The sequence below is a fragment of the Lepisosteus platostomus genome, chromosome 1 (assembly GCF_059453375.1).
Source record: "Lepisosteus platostomus isolate fLepPlt1 chromosome 1, fLepPlt1.hap1, whole genome shotgun sequence".
Lineage (NCBI taxonomy): Eukaryota > Metazoa > Chordata > Actinopteri > Semionotiformes > Lepisosteidae > Lepisosteus > Lepisosteus platostomus.
Window position 1 is genome coordinate 61,876,368 of NC_142611.1, and position 27,511 is coordinate 61,903,878.

A 27,511-nucleotide genomic window follows, 5' to 3' on the forward strand; every position below is an offset into this window, starting at 1 on the left:
TGTAAACAGGCGCCGTCCTTCGGATGAGACGTAAAACCGAGGTCCTGACTCTCTGTGGTCATTAAAAATCCCAGGGCATTTCTCGAAAAGAGTAGGGGTGTAACCCCGGTGTCCTGGACAAATTTCCCATTGGCCCTTACCAATCATGGCCTCCTGATAATCCCCATCTATGAATTGGCTTCATTACTCTGCTCTCCTCCCCACTGATAGCTGATGTGTGGTGAGCGTTCTGGCGCACTATGGCTGCCGTCGCATCATCCAGGTGGGGCTGCACATTGGTGGTGGTGGAGGGGAGTCCCCATTACCTGTAAAGCGCTTTGAGTGGAGTGTCCAGAAAAGTGCTATATAAGTGTAAGCAGTTCTTATTATTATTATAGATGTGAAAAGCTTTCTGGATATGTATGTTATATTATTTTAGGGTTACCAGCTGTACTTGTAGTGTGTTCTTTTTAAATCCATGCTAGCTGTGTCTTAAAATGACACTGCTTTGATGCTCTGTCTTCTTCCTCCAGGGATCTTCTTCCCAGCAGGCCCAATATCTTCTTCTACCTGCCCAATGGGACTGGAGTGTCAGAGGAGGAGAGCTTTGTGGTCAGTGTCCGTGATTCATCATATTATACCTCCGTTATGCAGAGGTCAGGAGAAGGGAACTGGGAAGCTGAGACATGGCTCGGTTCTCACTGAACACTCTCTCCCCCCAGACTCACTGCTATTACCACGGCTCAGTCAGGAACTTTCCCCAGTCTCGCCTTGCACTCAGCACCTGCAGTGGACTGAGGTGAGTCAGCTGCTCCAGTATTTCACCGATCCAGTCCTCGGTCTGTCCCTCAGGCCATCGTTTCCAATTATTTTAATTAAGTACTTTGTTACACACATCACTCAGTTGGTATTGTATGTTGTTTGAATTCAGTTTTATATTGTGGATTTGAAATGTGTTTCTCTGCTGTTGCACATTCCACTGGCTGGGCTCTGCTGACACTTGGCAGAATGAAAGGCTCTCAGTTTGTGCTCACTGTCTGCAAAAGGCTTTTCTGGTCTGGGGTTGCTGCACAGCCCAGTCAGTGGTCTCCAGTCTTCTTCTAGAGAGATGTGACTCAGCAGGCCTTGTAAAGTGTGCTGGGTCATGATCTCTGTAAGCTGTGGATCAAGATCTGTACTCTTTGATCAGCTGTAAGCTCACCCACACTCAGGCCTGTTGGCTGATCAAACTTCATTCCTGCAATTCTCGGTAATGCTTCATTGATGGTGCTTGCTGGTCTCTCAACTAGCAAAGACAGTGGGTTCAAGACAAGTTGACCTCTGTGATCCACATGGTACAGTTTGGGCCCAGATCATGTTAATGGCTAGCCATGAGCAGGTCTCCTTAAGCAGCAGCTCGTAGGGTGAAAGTTGGGAGTAGGTTCGACTCCCAGCTGTGGATGAGTCTTGGGAGACTTCAGACTGACATTAGCGAAGGATGCGTTGCTCCTCCAGTTGGTGCTGACCGTCCTGCCAGTCTCTGGAGCCTGTGTGTTGAAAGATGAGTCTCCTCCTCCCTCATGCTGTACTGGAGTTGTCAATATGAGCTAAAATGTAAAGGAAGGGCAATTTCCAGTTTGGAGGGTATACATTTAAAAGTACCAAAAATAAAACCATGTACTGTATGTGACTGCTCAGAGTGATGATGTACCCAGGAAACACGAACTTTAGAAAGTGGTGATTTAATGGAGGCTTGACAGCACTGTTGGACTGAGGCTCAGTAGGACCTCCTCTTTTAATCACAAGCAGCCATTATCCTGAGGAGAAAGATCAGACTGACCTCTCCCAGCTTTAACTGGACTGTCTCCACCCTGCTTGCTGCCAAGGTGATCATCACGCAGGATGGTGGCGGTCTTGCTTGATTCTGCGCCTCGAGTTGTGGAGTGTGATCCCTGTTTGGAGGAAGGTGCTTTGTGGTAGTTCTCGCTATAATCCGGGTTTTCCTCCAGGCCGTATCAGAGCAGATCTAACCTCTTTCTCTCTCCCCCAGAGGGGTGATCATCCTGAGCGCCAACCAGAGTTACACGGTGGAGCCCGAGAAGCAGGAGAAAGGAATCCACGTCCTGTACCCCACTCAGGAGCTGAAGGCTCCTAGCGGAGGATGCGGGGTCACCCACTCCCCCGTGACCCCCACAGAACCCTGGCCTCACCTGCACAGGGTAAGGTTAGGGAGTGTGGAGAGAGGGATGTCTGGATTGGATCCTTGCGTCCGATGGGGTTTCTAATTTAATTCCACTAAAGCCCAGGGAGCTCGTGTGTCAGCAGTCTCGTTACAGCCTTGGAATCACTATAATGAAATGGTGCCCTTTTAATCGATAGTCTTGCCAGCTGTAGACTGTACGTCCTGAGTAAGAGCTAATGGCACTGCTGATGTGTGAGATGGGGACCCAGATCCAGTGTCTTTGGGAACTGGGAGGCAGATTTTATACCCAGCTCCCTCCTGTGTTGATGGTACAGAGTGGATCAGAAAGATCTGTTTCTGCTGGTTTTGACCACATAAATCAACTCAAGTCAAAATCAAGTTTTTTTATTACTTAGGATTTAATCCATTTTGATATTTTATAAAAAACAAACACCAGGGCATATAGAAGTTTTTTGTTGTTGTTGTTGCTGTGTTTAGAACACATCAAATAGTTAAAATAAAAAAATAATAAAACAGTAGTGCTGTTATTGCTGTGTTTTGGACCTTGTACGCCCCACACAGGATACAATTGTGCACGAAGTCCAGAGTCCATTGTTCCACAATTCCATAAGGAGCGGGGGTGTAGTGAGAAAATGGGACAATCCCCTTGTATTTGGGAGAATACTGGAATGGGAGTCCCCTATTTTTATAAGACCGAGCTCTGTGCTTACAGCCGGACAGGAGAAGCTTCACTCTGTTCTGTAATTTGCTGTGGCTGTCTGTGCTGTTCATGGTATGAGAAGCCTGAGACATCTGCATTGCTCAGAATGTCACCCCTGTTCAAGATCGGCTGCTGTGTGTGACACCATGACCTTCTGAGTAAAAAAGTGAGAAAGGAGGGACAGGAGAGCAGAATTACAGGCTCATTGGGGTTTGTTGTCATTAATTGGTTGATAGGTGTGTGGACTGATCACAGAGGGGTGTAGAGAGCAGGAGAGAGAGTGTGGCAGCAGTTTATATCACATTATACTTAATTTATGTAAAACCTAAAGTTAAATAACATCCATTCATCCCTCCATTTTCTAATTCACTTTATCCAGTACAGTGTTGTATGAGAACAGAAGCCTATCCCAGCAAGCAATGGGCACAAGGCAGGGTACACTCTGGATGGGACACTAGTCCATCACAGGGCACACACTGACACAGATATACTGTACACACACCCACACCAGAGCCAGTTTTCCAGAAACCAATTAACCTGCCAGCATACCTTTGGTCTGTGGAAAGAAACTCACGTGAACATGGGGAGAACATACTTGTACACACTCAGACAGCCCCAGGAATTGAACCCAGGGCCACTGCACTGTGAGGCAACAATGCTGACTACTACACTACTGTGTCACCCTGTGTCTAGTGTAAGCTGGAGAGAGGACATGATGAGTGTTAGAATATGATGCTGTAAGGGTGAGCTCCAGCTCTGTTTTCCTGTCCTGAGCTGCCGTGTCTCTGTCTTTTCTGTCCAGCTGAAGAGAGACATCCTGACGGAGACCAAGTACATTGAGCTGGTGCTGGTAGTGGATCACAGGGAGGTGAGACATAGCTTAAATTACCCTCCCACACACAACTCACACCTTGTGCTCGATTCTGGTTTTCATCCAGCGATCCTGACACTGCAGTAAAGGCACAAAGACCCCCATCTTTGCGCAGCTTACTTGCTCAGAAGATAATTTTATGTGCCATGGTAGTACAAGCCAGACTGAGATACAACTCAGTTCCTTTAGGAAGGGTGTCCCAGCTGAGCACAGGTCATGAGAAGAATAGAAAAACATCCTGCTGGGACATTTTCTCCATACTGTAGATCTAAGATCCCCGACTCTCACCCTGCCATTTCTGTTACAGCTTGTTTAAGACACCCCTACCTGCACCTGCTCTTAAATTTCTGCTGACTACTGTAGCTCCTAATCTTTAGAAGGACCTCAGTGTGAATCATGGAGCGCTTTTGCCCCCTGGTGGCACAGGTTGGAACTGGCTTTGAATGTGTTCACAGTTTTGTGGCTGCACCACTCGATAGGAGAAGGTTTGTATCTGAAACACATTTCACAGTTAGAGACTGGGGTCTGTGACAGGGAGAGAGCTCTGGCTCCTGCTTCCTCTGCTGGGCAAGGAGTCATTCTTGGTGGGGAAGGAAAACAAAACAGAACACAGCCTTTCCATTGTTCCCACAGTACCTAGCCTATGAGAAGGACAACAAGACCATCATCAATCGCATGCTGGACCTGGCCAATCAAGTGGACTGGGTGAGGCTGAGAGACTTATTCAATTCCTTCAGTACAGACTCATGTATATGTCTATTTTTTCTAGCGCTACCTTGACAATACCTTCTTAGTTTACACGATGCATACCAGTACAGACGATCTGTTTTCTGGAGCAGACCTGCGATACACATAGTGTGTGGAAAAACAAGATCTCCGTTGTCCCGCTGCTCTGCCTGCAGCTGTATCTGGAACTGCAGCCCCTCCACTGAACCCCCTTTCCCCCCGTCCAGTTCTACCGGCCCCTGAACGTCCGAGTGGCTCTGCTGGGCCTGGAGATCTGGAGCGACAAAGACAAGATCCTGATCGACAAGAGCCCCACTGACACCCTGAACCGCTTCCTGGAGTGGAGGACACGACAGCTGCTGCCCCGCCTGCATCACGACAACGCTCAGCTCATCATGTGAGGGGGGGGCTCGGGGGTCTCTCTCTCAGGGGGGCTCTTGGTGTGTAATGGGTACACACTAATGGGTGTATACAGCGATGTATACACAGCAATGGGTATACACAGCAATGGGTATACAGCGATGGGTACACACTAATGGATATATACCAATTGGTATACACCAATGGGTGTTTACTGGGATTGTGGCTGTATACATTGGGAATATAGCACTGACTAGAATAGAACAGGTTTCTTCTTGGCCTAAACGTGGAATATCTGCTCCTGGAGTGCAGGCTTGGCTCAAAAGTATAGATCACACAATCAGAGGCTTGCGGTCCGACGCAACGCAATTGTTCGGATCGTGAGACAGGTGCTGGCAGAGCCTCAGGGTGGATCCAGTCCATTGCTTAGCCCATATGTGAAGCAAGCACCCTTGCAGACATTACTATAACAGTCTGGCACACACTGTGGTCCTCATGCTTCTCTTCCTCTGTCCAATCGCAGCGCTCCTGTCTGCTGACGTCACAGATGGACATTGAAGGGGGCGTCTTTGCACAAAAACAGTGGGATAAACATACAGTATACATCCTGACTTACAATAATGGCTAACTGCATTTAAAAGTGATGTACTGTATTTCATTAGGAAATAAACAAAACAGTAAGAATTAATAATAATATGTAATAGTTATGTCTAGTATTTAAAAAATGTATGGCATCAGTACCCATCTGAAGTACATTTTAATCAGATCTTGAAATTCAGATAATTGCATGTGCAAACAAATGAAATTATTATAATATCACTGCTCACACTGTATTAGAGTTAATTTATTTCGATTCTTAGCAGCATACATTTTCTTTTCTTTATACATTTTGCCTTTATGTCTGTTATAAGTGCAGCACTCCTGATAATGTTTGTTACAGCATTGTAACAGCAAAGTAAAGAAGTGAACAGCATTGCACTAATTGTCAAAGTGGAGAAGTTTCGCAAACCGGGGCTGGACATAGAAGTGGGTTTACTGGCTGCTGCTGGGTGGAGGTAAAACATGGAGAGGCCACCATGGGATCACTCCCATCCCACTCCGCCTTTCCCTTTAATGCTAGACTGAACCGCAGCTGTACCTATGGAGAGAATTGACATTTGGGAGAATTGGGGTTCCTGGGGAATCCCGGCAGTTTCCAGGCACAGGAGGGGGAGACCCAGTCAAAATAGAGGATTGTTCCTTAACAGTAGGATAATGTGAGTTTATTCCGTGAGGAAGCAGAACCCTAATGTGTGCGGTCCCTGTTTCCAGGGGGGGCTCTTTTGACGGCACCACTGTGGGAATGGCATCGCAGTCCTCCATGTGCTCACGGGATCGCTCCGGAGGGGTCAACGTGGTGAGTGACACGGCCCGTCAGCCCTTTAAAAAAAGAGGATGGGTGGATAATACCTGTGTTCTCATCGTTCTTAATGGGTTTGTTTATTCTTAAGAGCTTGATTCGCATCCAGTACAGTTTATACTTCAGTGTGTTACAGATGAATTCCATTTGCAATATCAGGCAGCACCTGGGGGTGAGTGTTAATGTGCAGGAAGGTCCTTCATCCTTCTGCTGTGAGTGGAGTGACCGCTGTGTGGCCCTTCCTCTGCTTCCTGTGGTGCATCGCGCATCCTCAGACCGTTCCGAGCCTCAGCTTCCTGTTTTTTAGGTTTCACTTGACTAATTGTCATGAGCCAACCAGTCAGCTGACTGGGAACAGCATTCTGGGACGTGTAGCGGGGACGCCGGTTCTGTTTTTTGCATCTTACTGTGCTGTAACCCGGCGGTCGTCTGGTATTGATGATGTGATTGCATGATTGTGTTTCTCTCTGCAGGACCATCTGGTCAGTGTACTGGGCGTGGCCTCCACTGTGGCACATGAGCTCGGGCACAACCTGGGCATGAGCCATGACACCGCTGACCGGCACTGCCAGTGCCAGAATGAGCCGCGGCTTGGGGGCTGCATCATGGAGCCGTCCACTGGGTGAGAGGGCACAGCTGCAGGGAGGGGTGGACACAGTTGGGACAGCTGGAGGGAGGAGTGGACACAGTTGGGACAGCTGGAGGGAAAAATGAACACAGTTGGCACAGCTAGAGGGAGGAGTGGACATCATGGGGGCAGCTGGAGGGAGGAGTAGACACAGTGGGCACAGCTGGAGGGAGGAGTGGACACAGTGGGCACAGCTGGAGGGAGGAGTGGACATGATGGGCACAGCTGGAGGGAGGAATGGACACAGTGGACACCGCAGGAGGGGGGAGTGGACATGGTGGGCACAGCTGGAGGGAGGATTGGACTGTGGACATAGAGAAGTGCATACAGTACAGAATGGGCATAAAACTAAAGAGGTATAGACATAATCTGAGTAGATCTAGAGAGAGTGAGCATAGCTAAAGACAGGAGAGGGCACACACATTGGACATACTGTAGCTGGGGAAAGGAGCAGATACAGCTATAGAGATACAGTAATAATTCCCTGCATTAGTATAACTCTCATCCAAAAGGATCCCTGAACACTTCACAGATACAACCTTATCCTCAACTGTGTCCCAGACATTCTGCATGTGCAGCTTCACTAGACTGCAGATCAAGTGGAGGAGAGTGAGAAATTCCTTCATTAACTGAATCAAGAGAACTGAAATCTAAATAGACCACATCCAAGCAAGCCTAACTGCAATTTCCAAGGAAACTAGAAAACCACCCTTGATTTTGCAAATAGTGGCACTGTATTCTTTAATGCCCATTTTATCATCTCATTTAAAGAAGGGCATCTCCTGAAAATGGTGTCTAAACCTGAGTTTTCTCAGAGGTCTCTCATCCCAGTACCGCCCAGGCCCTGGCCCGCTTAATGTTTGAGATCTGACCAGATCAGAGCACACAGAGGTAATGATGACCTCTCTCTCCGGCCACACCTCCCAGTCAGTGACCTGTCTCTCTTGCTGTCGCTCTCCAGTTTCATGCCCGGCCAGCTGTTCAGCAGCTGCAGCGCACGGGACCTGTCGGTCAGCCTGCTTCACGGCGCAGGGATGTGCCTGTTCAACATGCCTGAACCCCAGAGGCTGCTGGGAGGACAGCGCTGTGGCAACCTGTACGTGGAGCCGGGCGAGGAGTGCGACTGCGGCCTGACAGACGTGTGTACCACGCCAGCACCTCCGCCGCCGTAAACAGTGGAGGGGACACCCATTAGGCACCCTCGATACTAATTCTGACAGGGGAGCTCACATGCTGGGGGCCTCTCTCCTTCTCCTCCAGAGCCACAGTGCAGCAGGGTCCCCGAGTCTCTAAATTGCCAACTTGTCAATGTCTGAGGAAAGGCAGAGGTTGAGCCTGTCCATTTGAATTCTTCTCCTCCTGTCTTAAGCTGATATAGATACAGTCTAGAGACCCACTGGAGTTGCTGGGCTGAGACTGAGAATTCTCCTTACAGGGTGGTTTGAATGTGTGATCTGGGGTATTTGAACAGGCCACTACAGAGGATTGAGTTTTTATCAGTCCAGGCTGCTGTCCGGAGTATATCTCTTCTCGTCCTAGAGAGACAGACCTGAGAGCTCCTCTGCCTTTTCCTTCCCTTTGAGCTCGTGATAACCGAATCAACGTGTGGTGACTCATTTTGGCCATATTTGTATTTTTTCCAATTAGTGTGGGAACGTGATTTGAGAAAAGTAACTTTTATGTGCAAATATAATATAAAAATAAGTTAGATGTAAATTACTTTTGTGCTAAGGTGCATGGTATTTTATTTCAACTGTAAATGTGTCCAAACTATTGGTTTTGGGTGTACTTTCACCCTGTGTGCAGTTTGATTCTGACAGATAGAGAGCACTGAACAGGAATAGAATGGGGTTATCTCACAGGAGCTTCCTCAGGGACGGGACAGTGGTCTGCGAGCTGTTGCCAGGACGATCTGTGTCTCATGTCACTGTGTCTGTGCGCAGGAGTGTGAGGACCCCTGTTGCAACGCCACCACCTGCAGACTGGTTCCTGGGGCTCAGTGCTCCTCTGATGGGATCTGCTGTGAGAACTGCAAGGTGTGTGTCCTCAGTGTGTCTGTACCCCTGCTGGGGTCTCCTCGGTGTGTCTGTACCCCTGCTGGGGTATCCTCGGTGTGTCTATACCCCTGCTGGGGTATCCTCGGTGTGTCTATACCCCTGCTGGGGTGTCCTCGGTGTGTCTATACCCCTGCTGGGGTCTCCTCAGTGTGTCTGTACCCCTGCTGGGGTCTCCTCAGTGTGTCTGTACCCCTGCTGGGGTGTCCTTGTCATTGAAGTGTATTAGTCTTAAGTGTAATAATCCAGTAACTATGCTACACAGTTGCCTGTTAAGTTTAAAGTCCACTGCCCCCTCTTTAAAAGAGTGTTCTAGGAGATGCTCTGCGTTACTGTATTCCTCATCTCCCTGCCCTTCTCTCCTGCCTCCTTGCTGTCCTAGCTGCGGGCTGCAGGGAGTGTGTGTCGGGAGCCCCTGAGCGAGTGCGACCTGCCTGAGCACTGCTCCGGCGACTCCCCCTACTGCCCCCCCAACGTCTTCCTCCAGAACGGTCAACCCTGCCAGCAGGGGGCGTCCTACTGCTACAGTGGAGTCTGCAATAACCTCACCTCGCAGTGCCAAGTGCTGTGGGGGCTCAGTAAGTGTGGCTCTGCAAGTGCGTGTTCATCTGTCTCTCTCCCCCCTCCCTGCCCCCCCTGGTGTCTGACAGAACTACAGTCCGTTCCCCATTTCTGCCCAAGTCAGGAGGCTAAATACCACAGACCATCCATGACATGTGTAAACATTTATAAAACATTTGAAAGATGATCTTAAAACATCCAGTGGAGTTTTAATCTGTAGAAGCTGCTTATGCATTGAAGACCAGACAGCAGACTCTGGAACACTCTCTTCAACCCCTCCTCTTCCTCTCTTGTTGCCAGATTCCACTCAGGCTCCAGACGTCTGTTTCAGGTCTGTGAATAAGCAGGGCAATAAGTATGGCAACTGTGGACAGATGCCCAACGGGAGCTACATTCCCTGTCCCAAAGCGTGAGTATCCATGGGCTAATCCTGGCCTTTCCCAAAGTGTGAGTATCTCCTTGGTAATCCTGAGCTGTCCAACAGCGAGAGTATCCCAAGGGTAATCCTGGCCTTTCCCAAAGTATGAGTATCCGCTGGGTCATCCTGGTCTGTCCCAAAGTGTGAGTATCCCCATGGTGATCCTGGGCTCTCCCACAGAGCAAGTATCTCCTGGGTGATCCTGGGCTCTCCCACAGAGCAAGTATCTCTTGGGTGATCCTAGGCTATCCCAAAGAACGAGTATCCCCAGGGTTATCCTGGCCTATCCCAAAGTGTGAGTATTCTCTGGGTGATCCTGGGCTGTCCCACAGTGTACCCACTATTTAACCCCTTTGTTGTCATCAAGTGTGTGTACCCACTGTGTAAGCTGGCCTAAATAGCTGGAATCCTGTATATACCCCTGAGGTGTTTCAGCTGCTTATCTCACTCTGCTGTCTGGGTTTCCATCTGTGCCTCTGTGTCTTTATACTGGCACCAATGCCATAGCAGCCTGACTCCAGGCTCAGTTGTGTCATCTTCTCTCCCCACTTAGAGACGTGCACTGTGGGAAGATCCAGTGCCAGGGTGGGAATGACCGCCCCCTGCTGGGCTCCAATGCTGAGATCATCACCACCAAGGTGCTGCTGAACCGCAGCGAGCTCACCTGCCGCGGGACCTTCTTCAACCTGGGCGATGATGTCTCCGACCCTGGCATGGTGACGCCAGGCACAGCCTGCGGACCGGGCAAGGTGGGCATTCCAGGGGCGGATGCTTTTAAACACTTTTATGTGCAGCAAAGCAATTCTTTAAAAACGTTTGTCAGTTTTTACAAATGATCCTGATAAACCCTGGCTTTTACAGTGCTCTGTCTTGCAGTTGCAGAAGTGTCAAGCATAGTTTTACTGCTACAGTTTCACTATCTTCTCGTCTTGCACCTTTCAGAACGGTGGTATTGTGCGGACGTCAGCATTTACCTTAGTAATATGTGGTGTTCCTGTAGTCAGATGTAGTGGAACAAAGGTCACGGTCCATCCCACTGACTGCTGGGGGAATTGGTCTGAGCCATGCAGCATGGCTGCGTGTTGTCACCAGGCTAGGTTCTTGGAAGGGTTCAGTGCGAGATTGTGGTTGTTGCTGAAATGTTTTTATATCGAGACCTAAAGTCATCTTGACTTTGCACCAAGCCGAGTGACCTCTGTGTTCTGCTGTGCTCTTGCTGCAGGCCTGCCTGAACCAGCGCTGCCAGGATGTCGCTGTGTTTGGCGTGGAGGAGTGTCAGAAGAAGTGCAATGGACACGGGGTGTGTGGGGGTGCAGGGGTACAAGGGAGGAATGGGGAGGGGGCTGTAAGTAATAGTGTATGACAGGCAGAAGAGTATAAGCATCGTTTTACTACTAGAGTCTGAAAATCTTCTTCATGACTCTAATAATGAAATATACTGTAAGATGTTCAATGCCTTAGTGCTATTAGAATTAGAAGTAGAAATGTTTTGCATGTTCTCTTAGTTACGCTGAGAGCATTGAGTTGGCCTGCTCCTGAGCCAGAGCTGAAGGGTTAATTATGTGGAATACATGCCCCTAGAAATGAAATGGCTCAATTTTTCCATTAAGGACTTTGCAGGAGCCACCAGGTTCATGAGTGAGGTGCCCACGGTTTGAGAACGTGCTGCCTCTGATACCAGCTGTCTCTCTTGGTGCAGGTCTGCAACAGCAACAGGAACTGCCACTGCGATGCAGGCTGGGCGCCGCCGGACTGTCGGCACAGGGGCTACGGGGGTAGTGTGGACAGCGGCCCCACGCAGGCCAGCACCGGTAACGTCTTCATTGGTTACGCCTAATGACAACCATCCACCCAGTTTTAGAGCACAGACTCAGTTTTAGAGCTACGGGGTAGCGTTATTTGTATGTGCACCCATCACATATGTGCTTAATTAAACCAGTTGTGGTCCAGATTAGCAATGTCTTTAAGCTCTGAGTAGAGATGCAGGCTTACCTTGAGTGTAGGCCTTATAGGGCTGGGCTGTCGCGATCTCCACAGTGCAGGCTATCCTTGAGCATGAGCATGAGCACCACCTCACAGCACAGGATGAGTCAACCATCCCCACGACGCGGTGAGGCAGGACAGCATTTTCACTGAACTTGTGAAAGACTTTATTGTCTTAGTTTGGTGCCAGGCCTTTGCAAGATTGATAGTTACTTAAATACTGTATCATGACCAGAATAACATTAGGATAACATTATTTTATGGAATACCAGCAGTTCAAAATACTATATATTTGCATATAATGTGTATGTATATAATTGTATATAAGTAGTTCAGGTAGGTAGCTGCGTCAGCATGAGTAGGCTGCAAAAGAAACAAGTAATAGGTTTATTCCATGCTGAAAAGAGAAAAAAAAACACAACGTTTCGGCCATGGGGCCTTCTTCATGGAGTGGAGACTTTGTGGTCTCTTTCCCTGTAAGTTCGGTGAAAACGCTGTTTGTAATCAGATGTACTGTATATGGATCAAAGTGGAGAGGTACTGAGTATTGAGGGATCTCAGTTTTCCTCGCATAGACTAGGATAGGCCAAATGGGAGCACAAATGTTGACACGAAATGGTTGATTCAGAGTATGACTACAGGGTAATTGCTATTTTTTGATCTTGTCACGTGACCCAGGAAGAATAAGAAATATAGAAGAGCACAACATTACATATTTTGTGGTATATTTCAAAACTAGATGGACAGACTGTAATGGAATGATAAGTTGTCCCTAACTAACCTGCTAGATTTGCGTAAGTAATCCATACAGTAGATTATGAGGGCATAGTGTTATTTTTGGACTTTCAGAACACTTTTGCTAATACCATAAGAAAAACGAACCCTTACACTGAAAGTTGCTGGTATCCAAAGTAGTGTGTGTTCATGGATGAAGGATAAGTCAGGAGAAAACAGAGGGTGTAGGTAAGAGAGTTAACTCAGTCTAGAGTGAGGCCAGTAGTGGGGTACCACAGGAGTCAGTTCTAGGGGCTACTACTCCTAATCTGCATGAATGGCTGAGACATTGTTAAAATGAGAAAATACTGTACATGACAATCACAGATGATACCAAAATAGTTCAAAATACCAAAATAGTTTAAAAAATGCAACAGCAATTAAAGAGGACCTTCAAACTTCCAGAGTGTGGACACTTTAAATTTAACAAGCTTAAGTTCCAGGTATTGAGTGCGGGAAAGGAAAAATGTGGAATTTAAAAATCATATGGGTGGTATTGGACCGGACAGAACTCTTGAACTTTGGTTGAATTAAGATCTCAATTAAAGAGGAAGGTGGATTGAATGGCTTCGTCTCCTTTTCAACCTTTCTCATATTCTGTAACTATTCCTCTGCCCTCTTTCTTCCCCTCACAGACTCAAATTCATCACGGCTGGCTTTACTCATCTTTTTCTTCCTCGTCCTGCCACTGGTAGTTGTGTGCCTCGTCTTGCTCTATCGGCGTTGTAGGTGGCAGGACCTCTGCCTGGGTAGAAGCCCTTTCCACAAGGCAACCAATCGACAGCACAACCGGTAAGAACCTCACCTCTCACAGTCAGAGGTGGGACAGCCTCCAGTACTGCAAGTCCCCACTGGACGTGGGGACAGGTCACATTTCAGGTTGACCCTTTTTAAATTTCTTTAGCAAAAGGCTCAACATATCAAACTCATTGGCTTATATTTTTATTGTTTGGTTATGCTTCTGTGACTGGAGACTCCGTTTCCAGATCATCTGGCACTCGGGAGGTATCCACATGTACACACACATACGCAAACATTTCACTATCCAAACAAAGGCGATAAATCTGGTTTCAAAGGTAAACAAACTTTACCTAGTCTTCCGGGATAGTTTTGCTTGCTCTGTGGGTGTGAGTAAAGTAAGGTTGTTCAAAATTAAACATTTAACTCAAACCAAACACCTGTTTTTATTTGTTTTATAAGTGAAATGAACGAAATTGGTGTTTAACTCACACCTTTCAAATAAATACTGTACCTTGTTTTGATTTCTCATCGGCAAAATGGTTTCTCCCGCAACCAGTAGGACCCAAACCTTGGCATGGCAACAGGGGCTGGCTTAGTAGTGCCTGTTTCAGGGTTGCGCATGTGTGGATCTATTTATAAGAACATACCATTAAAAGGGGGTAGTATTTTTCTAAAAATATTTATGTACATAAAAAGAGTAATAACATTTTATTTTTGTTAATAATATGTTTATTGTTTAATTGTGTACTCATTGGAGAAAGGTGTGTATCAGAATTCTAATTATTATTTTTTAGAATTCTTTTTTGCTTTATAGTGGAATATTCTAGGGGGAGGGGTTTAACCTAGAAAAGGAGCTCCTCAAGATAGGAGAAGAGAGATAGGAGGAAGTTGGTCGTAGTGCAGAATAGGAGCTGCCTACAACAATCTATCTTTTTAAATCAATTAATGTACAGTATATATTATTATACTATAGTTTTGTGGGGTTGTTTCCCCTTGGTTAGTTTGTATTTTTCACTTTATTTTTTTGGGTATGGGCTTTGGGAACACAGTTTCTCATAATAAACACCTCTGCACTTCTTTGGAATTGTGGCTGTGCCATCATTATTACTGCATTCCATCTATACCTCTAACCTTTTGAAGGATGAGACTGAGACAGCTTCTAAGCAGTGACTGCAAAATATTTACAGTAGGCTTGCAAGGAGTGGAAGCTTACATGTGCTTTTCAAAGTTATTCCATCCCCACCTATGCTTTTTTGTGAAAATAAAAACATGCATACCCATACAACACTTAATATTATTTAGAACCAGAATGCTCAGACTGAAGACCTCTATGGGTAAGATAATGTCAGCAAAAAGGGATGAAATATGTTATTTGCATACGTGTTCACTCCCATGAAGTATTTTTGGGTAAGCCTTTACCAACATTTCACACTCGCTTGGTGCAAGTTTTGTCTATTTTTCTTGGAAGAGTTATTCAAGCTCACTGAAGTTGCTTAGGGGTGCCTCATAAATGGCTGTTTCTAACAGATTCTCAATAACATTGAAGTCTGGACTTTTACTTTCAAGTACCTTTGAAAGTACCTTTGGTCTTGTGCTTTGGATCACCTGCTGAAATGTTTGTCCCCATTTCAAGTCTGAAGCAGATTCATGGGCACAGACTGGTCCTTGCTGTAGTCCCTCCACAGACAGGATTGTTAGTTTTCACATTTATCTACTACTTGAGAGCCAAGGTGCATAAGTTTCCAATGTGTTGAAGAAACTGGTATGTTAGTAATTAGGTTTGTCTGCAAGACAGTTAAGTGTAGATAATGCTGCCTTTTGAAGCACCTGACCTAACTCCACTGTGTAGTTTTGCTAGGATTACTGTGTGACTCAATGAAACATCAGAGTACAGGTGATTCCTAACTTTTCCTCCTCCTAATGATACAGTGTGGTCAGGGAGACCCGTGTGCGGTTCTTGGATGTGACAACGGAGGAGGATGGTGACCAGGAGCAGCGGTAAAGGAGGGCGGTCAACTCCTGTCTGTCTGTGCTGGTGGTGGGGTCAGGGTCAGAGGTCAGGGGTCAGGGATGACTGGGTTCAACACAGGATTCTCTAGGTGGTTCTGCACAAGTGCCTGACTGCTATAGTGTTGGGTGGGCTTGAGTCTCAGACAGGGCTCGTCCAACTTTCCACACAGTAGCATTCCATGTGATCTTGTGACATGTGGTCTTTAAAAATCTGTTGGTCAGTGTGCACTGTGGAAAACAGTGGTGGGTTCTAATAGTTCTTAAGCAAGTGTGTATCCAGTCCACCACTGGAATGGGAGTCACCCTCATGAGCTGGGTGGATAGACTATTGGCTGTTCCGGATTGGACAGTGAAATCTCAGCAGGTGGTTGACTCCACTCTGCCATCACTGTGACAGATCGGAGGCTGCAGGACCTTGAAACTCTCTAGTTTGGCGAGAAAACCCCTGTGTTAACCAGCTCCTAGGCCACTGCTGTGGAGATAATTGGATAAAAGTATTTAGGAAATGGTGGCTGGTTTGCGGGGCTTATCTGCTGTAAGTCTATCTCAAAATGAGATGATCCAGCTGGTTTAAAGATGGACCATTCTCTGCTGGTTTCTTCATTCTTCTTTTTTCCATTTGTGTGGCTTGGATGATGAATTAATGATGAATGTATAATTAAGTTGTCTTCCCAGCAGGAGTCTAGATCTGCACGGCACACATTTGTACTAACCTGTTTTGCTATGCATTGCGCTGTTTTCAACAACAGCAAAAACTGAATTCTCTGGGCTATGACGTGGCAGGGCAGCACATGCCCTAAAGGAAAGCTGTGAGGGGCTGCGTCTTCGTTCCTACAGCAGAGTTCAGGAGAGACAGACAATCCCTCCAGTTGTTCGTGGTTTGCTGAAAACCTAGGTGATGCATTAAATGCCTGCTTTGGCTGAGAGTTCTGGGCTGAAGCACAGCAGACTGGCATGAGGATGAGGTAGTCAGGGAAGCATAGCAGAGAAGAGGTAGTGGGGAGGGAGGCAGAGCAATAAATTCAGCAAAGGAAGGTCTTACTATCCAAATTAGCATCTTGTCATGCACTGAGATCCCAGGTAATAGCTGGGGTTTGTCATCTCTCTTAAATTATTTCAGTCCTGTATTTCCATGTGGGGGCGGGATTCTGTGATTTTGCCCCAGATCCGCCTGGCTCTGCAGCTCATGGCACGGGAGAGAGTGTGTAATTGTGTCTGTGTGCATTACTGTGCCACCAGGACCCCAGCTGCCGAGTGCAGCAGCACCCAGAGTGGAGAACAGGCCCAGCCCCTGCGGTACCAGTGGATGCAGAACACAGACATCCCCCTCACCCCTCCGACCAACAAGGTAACTACAACCATACAGGGACGGTGTGCCCACTGTTGCGACTCCTCTACCTTCAGAACGATGTAAGATCATTTTAGGTGCCATTTGACCACTCTTGCTCATTTGGCAGTTGAACCATTAAATGAAGCTGAAATTTAACTTACCAGTATCTTAAAAGTCCCCAGATTGGGTCACAGGCCTGTTCCAGACACCCGCAACCAAAGAAGTGTAAAGAATCATGTCCTATTCTCCATTTAAAATGAATTCCATTTAATTTTGTGACCCTTCGTGCTTGTTTCACTATTAAATAACATAGTATTGAACCTAGACTCTTTATTGTTTTGACACACTGTCAGTGACAGCGAATAGCGTGTCTGTACCTCTTTTTGTGTATTTTGTGTCATATCGCCTCTCAGTGTCAGGAGTGTTTGTTCCAGCCTCAGAGATTAAGCTCCATTATCTTAATGGAGAGCACTCGTGTTGCTCTTCTTTGAGAAGTTCTTAGAACCCTTTCTAAGGCTATAATATATTTTTGATGTTGTGGTGACCAGTCCTGAACACAATATTCTATACAGGGTATTACTAGCGCTTCGATAAGCTTAAGCATATCTGCTTTCGTTTACATTCACACTGCTTTTTGCTTTCTACCCACGCATTTAATTTGCTTTTTATTTATTTGTGATTGTGACGTTGTCTTGATTAAGACAAAAACAAATCCCCTCAACGTCAAGATTCAAACTCCAGTATGCTGATGTTGTTGCAGTATACATTTGGAGACAAAAGAATCTCTGAACAGCTGTCAACATATGGAGCGAGATGGGATTTCTCATATGCTAACAAGCAAAGACTGTCTTTTAGCAATCTACAGATGCACACACCCAGTGCCATCAGTTTGGATTCATGTTGAACTCTTCCAGTAACTTGAAAGTTAACTTTTAAAAAAGGCTGATATTGATGAATAACTCCAGCATCATCTTAACCCTCCCAACTGCAGACTTTGGTCACTTGGGGAAACAGGTGTTTGAAGATCATGACATAAAAAGCACAGCCAAATGGACAGTCTTCCATGCAGATATCATTCCTATCTAACTAAGTGGTGCTGAGATAACAAACATGTGACTCTTAAAAGAACTGGAATATCACTCCCAAAGCTGTTTGAATTAGATGTAGTCTATAAAGTGGAAGGACAGAGCCACAAACATAAGCACCCTCAAGCACACGAGCACCGAAGCTATGATCATCTTCCCATGGGCTGTCCATGTTGTTGGGATATCAGACTCCAGGCTTCCAAGAGGTTCTCTTCTCCCAGCATAGCCAGGGCACTTGCCTCCTGAGGAAGCCAGATGTGTTTCAAAGGTCAAATCAAATTGTAATAGCACTCACCAGTCTTACAGTATGTATTTCTGTAGGCAGCTGTGGAGCTGGGAATTTACAGACTCCCAGGTACAAAGACAGGATGTGGATTCTAGCCGATGTTGGTGTTGATAAATTTGAAACTGCGTGAAGCAGTTGCATACTGTGAATATAGTGACAAGTTTGGCCAAACACTCTGTTTTACAAACCCTGCCTTTTCATAATGAGATTTCCATTACCGGGGCTTGCAGCTCAGCCAGTAAACACCTCAGTATTACAGTACTCCTATAGTTCACTCAGTTCACTCAGTACTGGCTTTCAATTAGAACTGCTATACTGTACTTCTCCCTTTGCTGCTTATTCCACTGTGATCTTAAATTTTTAGAGCTTCATCACTCCTCCAGTCGATGCTGACTGTGCTGTACTGTCAGTGAGAGCTGCATCACTCCTCCAGTCGATGCTGACTGTGCTGTACTGTCAGTGAGAGCTGCATCACTCCTCCAGTGGATGCTGACTGTGCTGTACTGTCAGTGAGAGCTGAGTCACTCCTCCAGTCGATGCAGACTGTGCTGTACTGTCAGTGAGAGCTGCGTCACTCCTCCAGTCGATGCAGACTGTGCTGTACTGTCAGTGAGAGCTGCGTCACTCCTCCAGTCGACGCTGACTGTGCTGTACTGTCAGTGAGAGCTGCGTCACTCCTCCAGTCGATGCTGACTGTGCTGTACTGTCAGTGAGAGCTGCATCACTCCTCCAGTGGATGCTGACTGTGCTGTACTGTCAGTGAGAGCTGAGTCACTCCTCCAGTCGATGCTGACTGTGCTGTACTGTCAGTGAGAGCTGCGTCACTCCTCCAGTCGACGCTGACTGTGCTGTTGGTCTGATCAGAACTCCTGATGTGCTGCTGACAGTTTTTTGTGAACATTTTTTTAAACAATAGTTCCTTAATAATATTCATCAAAGGCAGAGGGAGGTAGTGCTGGTTAAGTAAGGGTTATTAATAAATGCACTCAAATATCTTGGCTTCTGCATGTAAACACTGTGCCTACTGTGGTTTATCTTTGCATGGAAATCACTCTTAACAATTTTGTTTGCTTGAACTGAAGTCAACATTCCCACGTGCTGGCTGCCTGCCTCAGAAACTCTAAGTTTGAAAACCCATTTGGACCCATCTGAACACCTGTGGGGCTTGTGTGCACAGATGGCAGCACCTGTGGGGTTTTCTGCATAAACTACTTTAACAGTCTTTTATATACAGCATGCTGTTTCTATGAATACTGGGAATGGCAAGTGACTTCCAAGGAACAAAAAATCTCCTCTTTTCTTGACATGACTCTTCTCTAACCTGAATGCTGACCTGCTCATGAACTCATGCATGACTCACACGCCCATCTCTTTCCCTTGCTTTCTCTCTTTCTCTCTCTTCCTGTCTCTCCTAACAGGTTCTCAGCAGGCCCGCACCCCCCAATAAGCCCCTCCCACCTGACCCGATGCCGAGACCTGCTCAGGTAATCTCGCCCCAGACCACCAGGGGGCGATATTGCTATTCTACTAGCCTAGGAAAGGAGAGTTCAGGAGAGGTCAGCACAATCATGGGACTTCCAATGTTCCTGCTGTGAGAATTTGCACTTCTATAGTGCTGTGGCCTGTTTTTTCTTTCATGTTTCATTTGTAAAAGTTGTAGTACCTGGATGATTCCAGCAATAATGTTATTTACATATTTCCCTCTGTTTCTATATTGTTTGCTACTCAGTAGCACCTAGCAGAAGTGAATGTGTGTGCTGTTGAGAGGGGTGCCCTCTAGTCAGCATGATAATAGACACAGGTTACAGAACTACAGTACGAATCTCTGTTGACATCGGTGCTGACAAGGCCTCAGGCTTTTCTGTGTGCAGCAACACTGTGTTCATGAGTGCCGGCCTTGGTTGCTGTTTCAGTCTGAAATCACTGCTTTGCCTTGTGTCTGTCTGTCTGTGTGTGATTTTGCAGTCCTTCATTGCTGTTTATCTCCTGAATGTCATGGCACTGTGTGGTGCAGGTGTGTAAATATTAATTACCCTGACAGGCTGTCCCTTCAATTTCATATGCAACAGAAAAATCCCCTCAGAGTGGAAGACTTTGATTTTCAATTAAAAGTGACCTTTTGTTCAGCTGCTTCTCACAAGTGCTCGGACAAGGAAAGGCTCTCGCTCCCAGTGATGGGAACGTCACGTTTTTGTGCCTGGGTCCTGTCACGGGGCTGATGGGTAATTCCGCTGGCGGCAGAGTGTGCAAAAGTGCCACCTCCAGGGTCCTAGCTGGCCTGCCAGGAATCTCATTTTTCTACAAAACAGTGACTCCTGTGGTCACAAGTATCACTCCTGGAGTGATTAACAGTGGAAAACTATAAATCATGTGTGTGTTCACAAGGATGTGAACTGCACTCCAACAAGCTGTAACATACAGTATCTACAGTCCCACGGTATCTTAAATGTCTACAGTGTGTGGTGATCCTTGCCTTATTTTAAAGACTACTGTAATTCTGTCAGCAAGGGATCTGTAACATTTGTTTTTAGTTAATATTGTCTGTTCCTAATTCACACTGTCTGACTCTCCCAGGTCAGATCAGCCTGTAGGCATGATACCAGTGGCACTCATTCGCTGCACACAGTAGTCACATACCATAATTTGACAGTAGTACCAGTTTAGCAAAAATCTGTCCCACCTTATTAACACGAAGTGTTCATTACTAAGTAACATTACTAATTTTCAGTTTGAGGACTGCTTTAAGATTCTGTCTTGTCTCAGCGCTTTCTGTGGATTTTTAGTCCAGATGGTCACTTAATGTGCATATCCTAGCTAGCTAATCGGTATTAGAGAATGGTAAGCAGTTAAGCTCTGTGCTCATCTGTGGCTCTGTGAGAGAAGGGTAAGACAGCTTCCGCTTCATGCTCGTGTATGGCTGTGTGCACACTGTGCACAAGGAAGCACTCCAGAGGAGATGCTGAGTGTAAAGAAGGGTAAAGATACAGCTGCTTTTACTGTGGGCGTCTTGGAGGAGGAGAGAGGCGCCTGGTCTGATTGGCTGTTCTTCTGTCGCTGGTCACTCTGATTGGCTGTTCTTCTGTCGCTGGTCACTCTGATTGGCTGTTCTCTCTCTTGTCTCTGGTCTGGTCTTCCAGTCAGCAGGGCACCGTCCACCCCCTCCGAACAAGCCGCTGCCCCCTGACCCTGTCCCCACCGATGGACAGGTATCGCAGGGATCCGGGGGGGGCTGTATGTAAACGAAAACAGTTTTTTTTTTACCCAGGGAAAGCGTTTTGGAGTAGAACAGACTACCGTAACTGTCGGAATCGCCTTTTTTTCTTTTAAAGCGCTCTTCAGTAATGATGAATTTCTTTCGCACAAGGCAGCCACACCGCTCTGTTGCCCCCTGTGTGGGGTTTTCTCAACAGGTCCCTGACCTGCACTCAGGCACTAGTGATTACTCCTGATCAGGTGTCCACGGCGTAAAGATCGCCGCACTGAGGCTGCCTGGACGATCAGTCTGTGATCAGTGTGTTACAGGACTGTAACATGAGAGGCATACCATTCTCCTGTTTCTTGTTTCAGCTCCTCTGTAAACAAGCAAGCTTGCTTGTGCAAACCTGGATTCTTCTAGGAGTTTCAGCATACAGCCCTTTCTGTGTTTCCAAGGGCTCTTTTTAGGCTTTACAGGGGTAGGACAGGCCCATCTGCCTGTACGTGGCTCCATTTCTGACTGCTAGTAGAGCTGGGGAGTGCTGAGTCTAAAGGATCAGGAGGCTGTAAATATTTTCATCTCTAAATTATACTAATGGGAGCAACAGGACTCTGTGGAGGAGTGGGAAATGAGACTTCTCACCTGATTGGCTCTTTCTCCGTGGTTCACTCTGATTGGTGTTTCACGGTTGTGCCTCTCTCTCCTGTGGCTCTGATTGGCTGCCCCTCTCTGTTCTCTGTGATTGGCTGTTCCACCCTCTCCGCTCTCTGATTGTTCTCTCTCTGTCCCTGGTCTGGTGTTCTAGCCAGCGGCACAGCGTCCGGCGCCTCCAAACAAGCCGCTGCCCCCTGACCCAGTCCTCAAAGATGGCCAGGTACCTCTTGAGCCTGGGGTGGGGTTGTGGGGAGGAGGAAGAGAGGAGGGCTGTGTGAGCTCTAATACGTCTTTAGATTGGTCAAGCCATGCCTTGACAATGTTAGAATTTGTAATGCCCTTTATTCTTATTTATACTATAGGAGCATGGAAAATACTAAAATGAAGCAAGTGTCTTTTAGTGTTCAGCCCTGTCTAACTGTCCACAACACACCTGAAACTTGCTCAATACTCAGAAGTGATGTAACCCCCTCTGGAAGCTAGACAGTCTAAACCACTGTCTATGAAGTGGTGCTGCTCTTGTTTCGAGCCCATGAGTGACCAGGATCGAATCCCGGCATGGAGAAACAGAATCTCACGTGTTACACAGTGTCCTGTTCCCTACCCATGAACTCCTGGTCTGTCAGGTCTCCTGCTGCTGGGAGAATACTGAGCTGCTCTGATGGGCTCATACCGTTGCAGAATCAGGGTGTTCAGAAACTACTGGAGCCAGAGTCAATACACATCCGTCAGATTTGACTGTATACAGTGAAGCTTAGGAAGTAGCTAATCGAAATCATCATATTAAGGTACATTCCCTCTGGAGATTGACAGGATTTGGAGTTAATAGTAATTTTAAGAAAATAAGAATTTTGTGCTTGTTGTTGGCATTTCTGCAAAGAAAAAGTGGTGAATGGAGTAACAGACATCAATGCACAATTGTGTCAGCAGTAGTATTTCTGTATCTGGTATGTATTTTGTCCTGCAATTCATTGCCTGCCACAGAGATGGTAAAGTAAAATAACCATTCCCCCTCCACAAGAACCCACACAGTATTATTCTTACATTAATGTCTACATGAAGACCCCTGAAATCCGGTCAAACAGGAGGAATGGCGCCACACAACAGGCTTTAACAGAAGGAGCAACAAGCCTCCACCATCTGCCCCCTCCCACACACATGGATCCCAGTAGTCAAAAGCTCCTAATAAATAATATTAAAACTTTCCAAGATGTAAAGGTGAGACCCATTGTGTTATAACCATATCTGACATCTATTGGAAACAGGGAATTACTCACAGGTGAGTCTGGGACTAAACATGAGAAAAATCACAGCTTTTAGGAGTCATTTTTACACCCTAAAGTGAAAGGAAATGAGCAGTGGTAAACGCTATGTGAACAGAGCAATCCAGATTTAAAGTAATGGACAGATGGTGACTCAGTTAAAACAAATCTGTAGAAATAGTCACACCATTGGCGTGGTGAACTGAGAGCAACATGAGTATTATCTCTGCATTGTGGACCACAGGAAAAAAAAAAGAGCTCAGAGGGTAAAAAAATTCTGGAGGTGATTTACATCAGCTGGCCAGAGAACCGATTTTTTTTCAGAAGTCTTTGACACTTCATATACTGTATCTACATGAAGGGCCTCCCGATATTATTCATACAAAAACAGAACATATGCTTGGATAATATCAGATATATAATGAACACCACAGTGAGAAGTGGTGTGTTCAGCTTTTTGTGATGTCTTTTAAAGTCATTCCCCAACTTTTTGAGGTCAATGGCCACGTGCTTGCAGTCTTTGGAGAGCTCTCTGAGCTTAACTGTGATAATTCACACTACTATTACAGAATGGCTTCCTGAGCCACCTGCTTTTATACCAAAAGGAAACAGGAAGCCTTCATCCCTGAAATAGGCCTCTGTATAGTTCTGGAAGCTTCCATTGCACTTACAAAAAACAGAGTGTTATTATGGATTTTGCAGTCTGAAGCAATCTGGGGTTTAGGTTATTGTATTTTGTAGAGGGAATGGGATGAGTTCAGAGACTCTACAAGAAAAATCCACTGAAAGTACAGTGACAAGCCTTAGTGCCTGGCTACAATACAGGACACCTGGTCATGTGACCTTCTCCCCCTTTCAGAAACATGCTCATTCAATAAGAAAGTGATAGTTCAGATGCTCTGGCAAGCTGATTAATTTTAAGTTACAGGCTGACAGTAGCAGCAATATCAAAGTGTATGCGTTCATTGTGACACGGTTCCTTTGCAGTTAGTGACCATCATTTGACTAAAGGAGGTGGCTAGGGTCTTGTGGTGATCTGGAAAGGCTGTTGTCCTGCAGTACAGCAAAGGACCAGAGAATGATAGTTAAGATTTGGAAGAAGATTGTTAATTGTATTTCCCCTGCTTTCCTTGTCTCTGCTTTCTGAGCAATTGTTCTTTCACTTTCCAGACTTGTGCACCTGCCAAGCCGCCTCCTCCCCAGAAACCATTGCCTGCTGACCCCCCCTCGCGCCCTGTGTCTGGAGTCCCCCTGCAACACGGGCCGAGTGTCTCATCAGTTCCTAGCTACGGACTGCATGTAGCAGTTGTGCCTGCAAGGTGAGTCTGGTTTTCACACTCTTGTAAGGGAGTTGTGAGGAATTCCCTCCCTCATTCTCAGTCTCGCTCTTTCCCACAGACGTGCACCTCCTCCTCCAGTGCGGAACTCACACCCCAGCACAGTGCAGCCCCCTCCTGCAGTGTAGCCTGTGAAGTCCAGAAACTCAATGGGCATCTCTGAAGTGGACAGAACTGCCCTGAGAGAAAGAGAGCAAAAGCGATGTGAACAGACATTGCCTGGCTGCTTCTTCATGGAGACTCCATTGCCCTAGAAAGCCACACTGCATGGGTGTTGTTTTAGGACTTTTCCACTGGACAGAACTGGATGCTGTTCCAAATCAAACGTATTGGACTGATCATGTGCTCCCTGCAATGTTTAGAAGCATAGGGGACAACAGGAACAGGGAAAACAGGAAGACTATTGATGTCCTTCTCAGAGCTGTGTCTGTAGGAGGTTATTCTCTTTCCTTTGAGCTAATTGAGCTTTTGCACTGATGATTATAGTCAAACAGTCTCTCTATTTATGTTTTTTGGAATCACTATTTTTTTCTTCTTAACCCCAAAGTCAATATTTAAATAGCTATTTGTTGATCTACTGGGCTTATTGCTGCAAATTTTGAAGACACTGCACATATCTTTTGAGCCCTTCAGCTCTATACCCTCTTTGAGCCTCACAGCACCTACAGAGACGCCAGTGTCAAATGGATAAACACTCCAAGCTTATAGACACCTGGTCACATCCACGGGGGTTCCAGGATGAGCAGATCCTAGCTAACTCAAGCCCATTCAATACTGGTGGTCACTGAGTCACAGCATGGGGAATCCTGGTTACAATCCGTTAATGACAATTCAGAGTTGAACCTGTGACTCCTGGAATATACAGTACTCAACTGCTTGAATTATTACGTTAACAGTTAAATTGCTAAGAAGTCCCCCTTGATGATATCTGAAACAGTGTTAATATTGGAAGAAAATGCCAAGAAAACCTGCCTATCGAACCAGCATAAATGAACAACCAATTGCAGGAATAATGCTGAAGAGTGTGATGGATTGGATATTTTCAAGGGAGCTGGTATTTCAGGATAGGATCAGTACAGTGGTTAGTTTCAGGTTTTTGGGGATTTTATTTGCTTGGGTGCAGGGAAGTAAAATCCCTGATAGTACGAAAGGAAATTCTTGTATCCATGCTAATACCACTCTAGTGTTTGGTCCATCTGTCTTCCTGTGTGTCACCTGGTCCAGTGATCCTGTACAGTATTTTCACCCAGGGGACTGTGACTCAGCTGGTGACCTAGCAGGTGGGTCTGTCTACAGTGCCCAGGCCGACCGGCAGCTTTAAAGATTGTTAACTCTCTGTCTGCGACTGCTTGCGCAATGCACTTAACTGCAGAAAGAGGTGCAGAGACCAGTGGACGCCTCCTGAACACAAATCAGACTTCTCCACAGAGCTGCAGGAAACCAGTACTGGTCTGAGCAGATTGGAAAGACACTAATGCTGTTGGGGGACACGTTCTTTCCAGCAGAATAAGCTGTACTGAACATTCCTTCATCCCAGCCTGTGGTGAATTAACTCTTTTAAGACTTTTAAAAGACTTCCAGTATACTGGTGTTGGCAGCTCTGGGACTTGACTGCTGGGAAATCTTGATATTGAAGACATCATCACAGGATGAGCTGGAAAACCAGCAGCTGTTTTTTTTTTCCTCTGGCATATGTCCACTCACACAAAGTGAAACCGTTCTTTTAAGTATTTTTTTGCAGGGTAACTTGTTTGAGGTCAGAATCAGTGACATTCAGGAGATAGAGCTGCAAGCAAGTTTGAAGACACTTAACAGGAGACACATTTTTACAATTACAGATCATCAAAACGCTTGATCTTATGGATGTGGAAGACTACAGAAGAGCAAAGTCTCTCAATTCATGTGAGATAGCGGATACATACTGTAGGTGAAGGTATTTAAAGTTTCTAGGAAACATGGTCTCTCAAGTACAGTATCTCAGCGTTTTGGTGCTGATGTCTTCCTTACTGCTTAACCTAAGGTCTTGAAAAGCCATTTGTACAGTGACCCCCCTCTGGGATGAAGGGTTTAAATGACTGGAGCCCTGCTGCAGAGCAATCAGAGAATCATAAGCCATTTCTCTCCACGAGGTGAACCGGGAAAGGAGAGGGGTTTGCAATATAAATAAGAACTAAATGTACTTACAGGGTAACGCATAGTCTTCTGAGCTAACATGCCAAGACAGAAATAATTCTGTTAAGCTTTTCTGGTGGTAAGCTGGAATTTTAATAAAACTGGACAAGTGATTTCAGAATCTGGGTTTCCTTTCTCTCTCACTAACGGTAACTAAATAAGTGCAAGAGCATAGAAAACAAACCTACCTCAGATCTGGTTCAGTCGAAACTGGGGAGAAACTGTCTGCAGACTGGGAAAGCTGCACTGTCCACCCAGCCCACATCACAACACAAATAGTCATGTTACAGTAAATAGTCATGGTGGTCTGGTTACCACCACCCAACTTCCTCTTGGGTTTCATGACAAACACATCCGTCCAACATGCTAATTGCTCAATGTTACAAGCTTAAGGAACAAAATTCAAGAAGTGAAGACTACTGCAATATCAAGTGTGTGAATATATTATGAGGGGAGGATGAGAAGAAAGTTATTCAGTCCACATTTTTCTAGAAAGACAGGAAGAAAGGAATGGATGGCGTTGTGGAATAACCTACAGTACAAGCTCAAGAACTGAAGCACAAAGCAGTTCAAGCAGACTACTTAATGCAAACATGGGCCGAAGCTTAATGTACTGTAAGTTCAGGAAGGTCCAGTATGTACTGTAGTCTAAGTGACACGAAATGGAAGGTTTCAGCTTTATCTTACAAAAGTTATCACACAAAACATGGGGTGAGAGGCATGGTGGCGCAGTGGTCAGCATTGCTGCCTCGCAGAGCTGGGGCCCTGAGCTTAATTACTGGGGTGCCGTCTGTGTGGAGTTT

At 46.1% G+C, this 27,511-nt stretch overlaps 1 protein-coding gene and 1 long non-coding RNA gene across 9 annotated transcripts in view; one reads left to right on the forward strand and one right to left on the reverse strand.

The window, feature by feature from the left end:
- The window catches only part of adam15 (ADAM metallopeptidase domain 15), a 48,653-nt gene extending 21,834 nt beyond the window's left edge, over nucleotides 1-26,819 (forward strand). The window contains exons 4-26 of one of the 8 annotated variants that reach the window (XM_088633328.1): nucleotides 513-591; nucleotides 702-778; nucleotides 2,009-2,177; nucleotides 3,664-3,729; nucleotides 4,366-4,437; nucleotides 4,686-4,855; nucleotides 6,130-6,214; nucleotides 6,691-6,839; nucleotides 7,807-7,984; nucleotides 8,789-8,881; nucleotides 9,282-9,477; nucleotides 9,761-9,869; nucleotides 10,432-10,627; nucleotides 11,101-11,178; nucleotides 11,578-11,689; nucleotides 13,271-13,427; nucleotides 15,306-15,374; nucleotides 16,626-16,734; nucleotides 19,506-19,571; nucleotides 21,225-21,293; nucleotides 22,089-22,157; nucleotides 24,370-24,518; nucleotides 24,598-26,819. In XM_088633328.1, coding sequence (XP_088489454.1) covers nucleotides 513-591; nucleotides 702-778; nucleotides 2,009-2,177; nucleotides 3,664-3,729; nucleotides 4,366-4,437; nucleotides 4,686-4,855; nucleotides 6,130-6,214; nucleotides 6,691-6,839; nucleotides 7,807-7,984; nucleotides 8,789-8,881; nucleotides 9,282-9,477; nucleotides 9,761-9,869; nucleotides 10,432-10,627; nucleotides 11,101-11,178; nucleotides 11,578-11,689; nucleotides 13,271-13,427; nucleotides 15,306-15,374; nucleotides 16,626-16,734; nucleotides 19,506-19,571; nucleotides 21,225-21,293; nucleotides 22,089-22,157; nucleotides 24,370-24,518; nucleotides 24,598-24,664 — 2,584 coding nt within the window. In that variant the 3' untranslated portion in view covers nucleotides 24,665-26,819. The remainder of the gene's footprint in view (nucleotides 1-512; nucleotides 592-701; nucleotides 779-2,008; nucleotides 2,178-3,663; nucleotides 3,730-4,365; nucleotides 4,438-4,685; nucleotides 4,856-6,129; nucleotides 6,215-6,690; nucleotides 6,840-7,806; nucleotides 7,985-8,788; nucleotides 8,882-9,281; nucleotides 9,478-9,760; nucleotides 9,870-10,431; nucleotides 10,628-11,100; nucleotides 11,179-11,577; nucleotides 11,690-13,270; nucleotides 13,428-15,305; nucleotides 15,375-16,625; nucleotides 16,735-19,505; nucleotides 19,572-21,224; nucleotides 21,294-22,088; nucleotides 22,158-24,369; nucleotides 24,519-24,597) is intronic. The other 7 variants (XM_088633329.1, XM_088633330.1, XM_088633332.1 and 4 more) reach the window with 7 other exon arrangements.
- LOC148678354 (uncharacterized) lies at nucleotides 13,212-14,047 on the reverse strand. The gene is made up of 2 exons (XR_015938763.1): nucleotides 13,888-14,047; nucleotides 13,212-13,754 (listed from the first exon to the last, which is right to left on the reverse strand). It is a non-coding gene; the product is annotated as an uncharacterized LOC148678354 (long non-coding RNA).
- Nucleotides 26,820-27,511: the final 692 nt, after the last annotated feature.